General features: G+C 54.6%; 1 protein-coding gene across 4 annotated transcripts in view; it reads right to left on the bottom strand.

Annotated features, from left to right (window-relative positions):
* ST3GAL2 (ST3 beta-galactoside alpha-2,3-sialyltransferase 2) overlaps positions 1-9,264 on the bottom strand; it is a 66,905-nt gene that overhangs the window by 12,463 nt on the left and 45,178 nt on the right. For all 4 annotated transcript variants that reach the window (XM_023210389.3, XM_023210386.3, XM_023210388.2 and 1 more), the window contains exons 2-3: positions 5,810-7,163; positions 2,630-2,823 (exon numbers count right to left, since the gene is read on the bottom strand). In XM_023210389.3, coding sequence (XP_023066157.1) covers positions 2,630-2,823; positions 5,810-6,148 — 533 coding nt within the window. In that variant the 5' untranslated portion in view covers positions 6,149-7,163. The remainder of the gene's footprint in view (positions 1-2,629; positions 2,824-5,809; positions 7,164-9,264) is intronic.

The following is a 9,264-nucleotide window of genomic DNA, read 5'->3' as shown; positions in this document are numbered from 1 at the left end:
AAAAAAAAAAAAAAAAAAAAAAAAAGAAGTATTCAGACCAGGGCGCAAGTGGGGTGTGTACTCCCTGGTTAGGACCTGGTGTTGGCTGCCTAGTCCCCTTCACTCCTGCATGTATCTGTGGCACGCCTCCTGTCTAGAGGGCACTGTTCTCAGAGTTGTGGATGGATCTGCAGGCCAACTGAGGCAAGACCAGCTTAACCGGACTTGAAGCGGTCCACAGGGCTCAGAGGACAAAGAGGAGGAGGGAATGGCAGCGAGGTGGCCGGGGCACAGGTGGATCAGGCCATCATCTTGCTGTAACTCAGCTCAGCCCTCCAGTGGGTCTTGCTTCCAGGACCATTGGTTCCAAACCTGGATATGCCTACAATTGGAGTCACCCCCAGTGCCATCTGTTGTTTTTGTTTTTGAGATAGGGTCTTGCTCTGTTGCCCAGGCTAGAGTGCAGTGGTGCCATCACAGCTCACCATAGCCTCAAACTCTTGGGCTCAAATGATCCTCCTGCCTTAGCCTCCCGAGTAGCTAGGACTACAGGCTCACACCAACAAGCCCAGCTTATCCACTGCCAGCCAGTTCCTTAGACCAGCAGATGGCCAATTACTACCCGGGTCACCCCTTCCAGAAAGTGATTCTGGGGTCCACTCTATACCACCCCACTTCCTTACCTGGCCCCAGGGAGGAAGCATCTATAAATCTTTTTTTTGTTTTGTTTTGTTTTGTTTTGTTTTGTTTTTGAGACAGAGTTTCTCTCTTGTTGCCCAGGCTGGAGTGCAATGGCATGATCTTGGCTCACTACAACCTCTGCCTCCTGGGTTCAGACGATTCTCCTGCCTCAGCCTCCTGAGTAGCTGGGGTTATAGTTATGCACCACCATGCCCAGCTAATTTTTGTATTTTTAGTAGAGACGGGATTTCACCATGTTGGCCAGGCTAGTCTTGAACTCCTGACCTCAGGTGATCTGTCTGCCTCGGACTCCCAAAGTGCTGGGATTACAGGCGTGAGCCACTGCACCCAGCCTTATACATTTCTTTCTGCAGCCCTGCCTGACAGTACCGGCCAGGAAACTTAGAGCCAGTCCTTTTGGGCCTGCAGGGCTTCCACCCAGGAGCTTCCTGACCATCACGTAGGTGCCTGCCCAGTGAAAGCTCAAACTTGATGCAGGTGCTTCAGGCAGCTGAGAGCACTGTCCTGGGCTTTCCGAGTGCCCAGAGCTGCATGGAAGTGACAGATGCCTCAATTCCCAACCTGGCCATGGTGTCTGGGGAGAGGAGAGACCCCCCTAAGACCAGTTCCCATCCCATCTCTCTCCCACTGTGGTATCAGCAGTTGGAGGATATGGATACCCCCAGGTGGTTCCAGGGTCCTGGACAGGGTCCAGTCCATCCTGTTCACCCTCCCACTTGTACCATTTCCCAACATGAGGAAGGTCTTACATGGAATGCTGAATGCCTCCGAGACATATTGCTGCCTTTGTGTTGCTATGGAGACAGTAACAGTTTCTAAGACAAAGCCCTTCCTTCTGCCTCCTGGGAAACCTGGTTTTTCTGCAATGCTCATCCTAAGAGGTGAGTGAAAACTGGGCATTGGCAGGATCTCGGTTCTTCAGGCTCTTCCTCTATCAAGGAGTTGGGTAGAAGGATCCCCACTGTGGCATTTCTTGTCCCCAGCCAAGTCAAGGGGGGACGTCAGAAAACACAGGCTCTGCAGCAGAGCAAGCAGCCCATGTTCAGGTCGTGAGCCTGCCCCCGTTCCCTGTTCATGCCCAGGCCTTCACTGCAGAGTCTCGGTCAGGACTGAACGCCCTCCCAAATCTTCTCCCCTCCTCACGGCGGGGAATAGACGTCTTGGGAATGAATGAACCCCAGAGTAAATACCGAACAGCTCCTTTTAGCACCCATGACATCTGCCTTCCGTGCATCTGCCAGAGAAAATCACCTGCTGCTGAGAAGCAGGATGCTAGCGGGGCTTGGGGCCCTCACTCCTTGCTCAGCTGCTGAGGGGATGAGGAGGACAGGGCCGGCTTCTGATGGGAATTTTTGTTTTTGAGACAGTGTCTCAGTCTATTGCCCAGGCTGGAGTGAACTGGTACAATCATAGCTCACTGTAGCCTCGAACTCCTGGGTTCAAGCAATCCTCCTGCCTCAGCCACCCTAGTAGATGGGAATACAGACACACGCCACAATGCCCAGCTAATCTTTATAAATTTTTTGCAGACACAGGGTTTCGCCAAGTTACCTAGGCTGGTCTCTAACTCCTGGGGCTCAAGCGATCCTCCCACCTCAGCCTCTCAAAGCACTGGAATTATAGGCAAGAGCCACCGTGCCCGGCCTCTGGTAGGATTTTTCACCAAACGTCAGCCAGGAATCTAATGTCAGCTGTTTCCAGAGGAATTCAGAGCACTGGAAACAGAGTGCAGGCCTCAAGCAAAGCTTAGATTTGGGATTCTGGCTCTCCATCCACCCCAAACAGGCAAAGGAGAGAGCTCCAAGCCTGCTATGAAAGACGCTGGGAGGCAGGGCCCTACGGCACACTGGTAACTGGCAGCATGCACTCTGCCAGACAAGGCAGAGGAGAGCAGTCCCCCTCCTGGAGGCCCGTCCTGGGCCCACCCTTGGGCTCCGCAGGGGCTCACCTCATGATGAAGTTGTGTCCGTCCACGTCCCGCCCATAGCCAGAGCCCCGCAGGTTGCCGGAGTTCCCCACCACAGCACAGCGCCGGCACTGGTGGGGGTCCCGGAAGCGGTAGGGGTTCTCGCCGGGCACTATTTGGAACAGCTTCTCCAGCACCTCGTTGGTGTTGTGTGATTTGAACTGGGGCTGCAGCATCTATGGAAGGGAGGGGAAGACGGGAAATGAGGAAGGGGAGAGGTGTGTGAAGAAGGAGGGGCCCCATCCTCCCCTCCTCTGCTCTCACTCTCCAGTGCCTGGGAACAGGCCTCTTTCTCCAGGGCTCTGCCAGGGAACAGGGGTTCTTTCCTCTGGGCAGTGAGGGTCTCTCCCTCTCTCAACGACAGCGAAGTCCCCAGTTGTGAGTGAGTCTCCACGTCCGGAGATTGGGTGCCCTGCTAGTCACGGGTGGCTCTGATGCACTAGAAGGGGCTCTGGATCAAGGTACCTTTCACACATTCTCTGGGAACCTGCAGGCCTGGGCCACGCAACAGAGCAGCCTCCTTCAGGGGCTCCTTCCTGGTCAGCCTACAGGGGGCGCCCTCAGCACTCAGGCTGAGGACTGGGGTTGCAGAAGCAGCGTCTAGGGCAAAAGTCCCGCCACTCCCTGAGACCCCACCCAGGGAAGGGCAGAGAGGCTGATAATTCTTTCAGAGCCAGAATGGCTGGAATAGAACTGGTGTCCTAGTGTCCCCTCCTACCAGCGAGACCTGTAACAACCAGCTGGTGGTCAAAGACCATGAAACGAGGCAGCACCAATCAGATGCTTACGGGCGCAGCAGGTACCACACAGGAGTAACTTGGTAGGTAAGGTCCACACCCAACAGATCTGAGCCCCAGCAAAGAAGGGTAACTTCAGCCAATTGTTGCCACGTGGGATCATGAGCCCAGAAGGGCCAAAGTTTCCCATTTTTCAAGAGACAATGAAAGTAAGGATTTCATATGAAATAAGAAAAATGAAATCCTGATTTTTCTTTTTTTTGAGATAGAGTTTCACTCTTGTTGCCCAGGCTGGAGTGCAATGGCACGATCTTGGCTCACCACAACCTCCGCATCCCAGATTCAAGCGATTCTCCTGCCTCAGCCTCCCGAGTAGCTGGAATTACAGGCATGCGCCACCACACTCAGCTAATTTTGTATTTTTACTAGACACAGGGTTTCTTCAGGTTGGTCAGGCTGGTCTCGAACTCCCGAACTCAGGTGATCCACCTGCCTTGGCCTCCCAAGGTGTGGGATTACTTTTACTCAAAAGTGTTGGAATTATTTTTACTCAAAAAAAAAAAAAAAACCCCACATAAAAATAAAATCAAACATTCTGTGGATGGAGCCATAACTCGATGGGTTTGTGGGTGAGCAGGGCCTGCTCAGGGGGGATGGGAGATTGATCTGTAGGGAGAGACTGACTCTGAGATGAGAATTCCTACATAAAAATTAGCCAGGTGTGGTGGTGCGCGCCTATAGTCCCAGCTACTCTGAAGCTGAGGTAGGAGGATCGCTTGAGCCTGGGGGAGGTCAAGGATGCAGTGAACCAAGACTGTGCCACTGCAAAGACAGTGATAACCTGTATCAAAAAAAAGCTGTCACAGTAAGAGCCCACGGGGCTCCTAGTGGCCCCAGCTCTGCAGACACCGGTCCTCGGGCACTCTGATAGTCTGGGCTGGAAGGCATGTTCTGTGGCATCGTTCTGATAAGCCTGATCACATGAGCTCATCCCTCACAGCTTGGGAGCCTGCAGGGGCTCAGTGCTGACATGGTTCCACCCATGACATGTGTGGCAACCAGATGGCCTGCAGAGCCTGGGGAGTGACACTCCAGAGCCTTGGGGCAAGGCAGAAGGAATTACAAGTAGCAGAAAAGTGATGACTGGAAAGACAGGGAGAACCCCCCAGCCCCACCCTTTCAACTCCCTTAGCCCCTGACGGTTCTTTACATTGCTTGTTTTTTTTTAACTCTAGAATCAGGCAATACTTTATTTCATAAAACAGATTAAGTCTTCCCTACACGGCTTTCTTTTCTTTGAGACAGAGTCTCACGTTGTTGCCCAGGCTGGAGTGCAGTGGCATGATCTTGGCTCACTGCAACCTCTGCCTCCCAGGTTCAAGCGATTCTCCTGCCTCAGCCTCCTGAGTCGCTGGGATTACAGGCGCCTGCCACCATGCCTGGCTAATTTTTTTTTTAATTTTTAGTAGACGGGGTTTCAACATGTTGGTCAGGCTGGTCTCAAACTCCTGACCTCGTAATCCGCCCAGCTTGGGCTCCCAAAGTGCTGGGATTACAGGCATGAGCCACCGCTCCTGGCCTTCCCTACAAGGTTTTCTTACCCCAGCCCAATAAAAAGTCTTCCAGCAATTGTAAAGAACCAAGCAAGAAGCTCTGTTATAATGGTATTTACAATTATTTCGGCTGGGCATAGTGGCTCACACCTGTAATCCCAGCACTTTGGGAGGCTGAGGCGGGAGGATCATCTGAGGTCAGGAGTTTGAGACCAGCCTGGCCAACATGGTGAAACCCCGTCTCTACTAAAAATACAAAAAAATTAGCTGAGGGTGGTGGCGCACGCCTGTAATTCCAGCTACTAGGGAGGCTGAGGCAGGAGAATCACTTGAACCTGCAGGCAGAAGTTACAGTGAGCCGTCATGGCGCCACTGCACTCCAGCCTGGGCAACAGAATGAGAATCCATCTCAAAAAACAAACAAACAAATAAAAAACAATTATTGTGAGTCAATGTTCATAAATTAGGATACTTAGTTTTAAAATCTGGATTTCTGGGTTTGTTTTAAAAAAAAACCCAGATCCAGCCTTGTGCAGCGACTGCTGGGGCTGAGGGGTGGCTACCTTCTTCCTCTGGGGCAGGCCCCCCATGGCTGTACTCCTCACTCCCACCTACTCCCTGCGTCCGTGCTGCCTGCCTGGTCCAGGAGGCATTTCTGGCCTATGTTCGGGTGCTACAGGCACTGGAAAATACTAGTCCACTCCATCAGGTCAATGCTCGCTCTGCCCTTCAGTCATCTGTGATCCTATAAATGGCTTGGTCAAATGGGCATTACACTTTGTCAAGGCTCTGGGGGCCAGAAATCCAAGAGGGGGCCCTGAGTGGCTTTAAAACCAAGGGACAGATCCCTGGAAGGGGGCAGCAGCTCTTACCATCCACCACCTCTGGACATCCGGTGGAAGATCCATGTTCTCTCGGGTCCAGACGGGGGAAATGTTGCCATCAAAGTGGCTGTCAAACCAGTCGGAGGCGCCGGTGTCACCCATGCAGCGGCGACAGGCACAGCTCTTGCCCGAGAGCCCCTCCTTGCTGAGGCGCTGCAGGCCGGCATAGCCGGGCACCAGCTTCACCCGGTGCGTCCCAGCCAGGGCCCCCGAGTCCAGGTAGGGCAGTGTGGCCATGCTGTGGTGCGAGTAGGTGAAGAGCAGCGACATGATGAACACCAGCAAGAAGGCCACGGAGAGGAACCACACCCGCAGGGAGCACTTCATGGTGCCAGCAGGCAGGTGGTGGTCACCGTGGCCACTCCTTTCCCAGCCCACTGAGGGGCCAGCCACAGCGTAGCCCGTCTATTCTGGCACCACATGCAAAGGGCATAGGGGCACGTGCTGCAGCAGGGGACAGTGGCAGGGGTTCCTTGCCACGCCCTCCCTCAATGTGGGGAGAACGCACGTTGGCAGGAGTGGCTGTCCTGTCCCTGAGTCAGGTGGGGCCCTTGCTTAGGGCTTCATCGGCTCTGTCACTAGCTGGGCCACAGAGGCTCTGCCTCTCCCGCCACCCTGGTGAGGGGGAGGTCAGTCCATCGCAGCCCTCTAGTCCCTTGGGATTGCTGGCTGCCAGCTCTAGGGGTCCCCCTCTTTGGCGGCTTGAAATAATCCAGTCTGGAGCAGTCGGGGTCCTTGTGGTTCATGAGCAGACAATGAGGCGGCCCCTCGTCCCCGGCGGTGGGGAAGCCCTAGAACTCCAATCACAACAGAGAGCACATGGGCTTCAGGAGACCTGGCTTCCATGCAAGTGTCCCACCTCGGCTGGTCCTCCTGGCCCAAAAACTCTGCCAGAGGAGGGAAGCCAGACCCCAGCCCTGAGAGGAGAAAAACAGGAAGGCTGTGAGTGTTGGAAAACTTCGCTGCAGAGATTGAGATCCTTTTCGTGGTAGGTCCTGCCCTACTGCTTCCCATATGAGGTGCTGGTCCCTTCTCCTTGTGGCCCCAGCCCCAGCTGCAGTTGCATAGGGGTCGCAAAGCTCCTACTGTGGCTGTGGGGTCCTCTGGCGTTGGGAACAGCTGCCGTTCAGTGGGGCACTGTGTCCAATACCATCTGGGTCAGGCGAGCGTGTGCTGAGCTCCCCACCAGGGCCCAGGTCTCCTTCCTGGTACTGCTGGCCCAGGTTCAACAGCTGCTCTGCCCATCCCCGCTCCCTGGGGCCAGCTTGTCCTGCTGTTAGCTCGCAGAAATCCTGACAGGTTCCCTTTCACGTGTCGGGTGACAGGCTACCGCAGCGCGACCCTAGAATGGCAGAGAGGAGAAATAATGTGCAGATGAATCGCACGGGCACCAGGCTTTGTCCCAAGCCCACCCCAAGTCCCAGAGAGGACAAAGCTAGCAGCAGAGGAGATGCCCACTTAATCAGAGGGTGGACATGACCAAGGGCTCTGCCCTCTAGTTGTACAGATAGCATCACTCTGTGGGACTCCAGGGCCTGGAGGACTAGATTAACCCAGAGTTTTCACTTCTTTTTTTTTTTTTTTTTGAGACGGAGTCTTGCTCTGTCGCCCAGGCTGGAGTGCAGTGGCCAGATCTCAGCTCACTGCAACCTCCGCCTCCCGGGTTCACGCCATTCTCCTGCCTCAGCCTCCCGAGTAGCTGGGACCACAGGCGCCGGCCACCTCGCCCGGCTAATTTTTTTTTTGTATTTTTAGTAGAGACAGGGTTTCACCATGTTAGCCAGGATGGTCTCGATCTCCTGACCTCGCGATCCACCCGTCTCGGCCTCCCAAAGTGCTGGGATTACAGGCTTGAGCCACCGCGCCCGGCCGAGTTTTCACTTCTTAGCCAGAAGGTAAACAAGGAGTCAAGTGATTTTCCCTAAGCCACATGCTGGAAGTATCAGATTTAGAAGGTTCCTAGCCCAGCTATGTACAGTTAGTTTCAGGTGAAATGTCAGAGAAAACAGCCCAGAGAAGATCCCAGGGGACTATGGATGCTGACTGCCCCCACAGCACTCTTTGGAGCCTGTCAGTGCCTGCAGAGGCCTCTCCCAGTCAGAAAGGAGGGCTGGCCGGTCTCTGACCGCCCCTCTTCTCTCGACTGTGGATTATCGATGAGGCATTGCTGGGTCCACTCAGTGAACCATGAACAGTCCTGTCAGCTCTGACGGTGGGGGAGAACCTGGCTGTGTCAGGAGGTGTGGGTGCTGGGCTTGGTCCTGCCCCCAGACAGCCCTAAGGGCAGTTGCCTACATCCATATGTACATTATGGACAAAGTGAATGCCAGGGTCCCGGGTAGCGCTGACAGCCTAAGGCCCCATGCTGCCTTTGCAGGCAAGAACAGGGAGAAGAGGCCACTTGTAGGCAGTTTGGGTCTCAGCCATAAGTGAAGGAGCTCGGATCCATGCCAGGTGCGAGGGAATCACAGCAGGTGAGAGGAACGCTGAGAAGGGAACCCCTGAGCACTGGCTCTGTGCCGTGGGAATCCTGCAAAGCTGGCTGCCTCGCCTCTCCCCAACTCCCCTCCAAATCCGCCTAGCAGCTCTGCTGACCTAGCCCCTGGGCCTCTCAGCGCAGCCCTGTTCCCAGTCCTTGTTGAAGTCTCCAGCCCACTTTTGGGGTTTCCTGGCTGATTCCAGCAGCTGCAGACAAGGCCTCTCAGGCTCTGTGTTCAAGAAACCTAGCTGCCCCTCCATTTGTGGCCACAAAGCCAGCAGGGAATGGAACGAGCATACTGCAATAAGGACATTATTCTGGGTGGGAAAATGATGTTCACAAAAGTAGAGGAACCTACCTAAGGTCACAACCTTGTGAGTGCAGGTGACTTTGGGATAGGTCAGGGCACAGAAAGGCTGTGGCCTCCCCAAACCACCCAGGGCTCAAGGGTGAGAGGAAGGAGATGTGGAGTTGGCTTCTCAGGGTCGCAAGTGAAGCCCCGCCCACAGACCTCACCAGGGCTCCTGGCTCTAATCCACTGAGACCCCAGCAGCACTGGCTCAAAGGTGCTTCTTCCAATGTTCTGCTGTACCCATTTAGCAGATCCCACTCTAGTCATGGCCTTGACCGAACAGACTGTAGACGGGAAGCCAGGTCCTTGTCTCCTCTCAGTCTCCCTCTGTCTGCTGCATGTTCAGCATCTAAGGAAAGAACTCGAGTTCTTTCAGGGTTCCGCTCCCAGCTTCCTGTGACCTGAGGAGAGCCAGTCATGAGGCAGGTGGCCCTGGAAGGCAGTGACTTTGCAGTTGATGGGAGCAAGAGGTCCTGCCTGGGGAGACCTGGTTTCTGGCTAGGCAGTCCTGCAGTGGCCACTGAAGGCGGGGGCTGGGCAAAGCTGGCACAAGAGGCTTCCAAAGGAAGCAACTCAGTCAGGGGTCATTAACTCCTTGGGAGGCTAGATCAA

This window comes from Piliocolobus tephrosceles, chromosome 17 (assembly GCF_002776525.5).
Source record: "Piliocolobus tephrosceles isolate RC106 chromosome 17, ASM277652v3, whole genome shotgun sequence".
Taxonomy (NCBI): domain Eukaryota; kingdom Metazoa; phylum Chordata; class Mammalia; order Primates; family Cercopithecidae; genus Piliocolobus; species Piliocolobus tephrosceles.
This window is presented reverse-complemented; position numbering and strand designations above follow the sequence as displayed.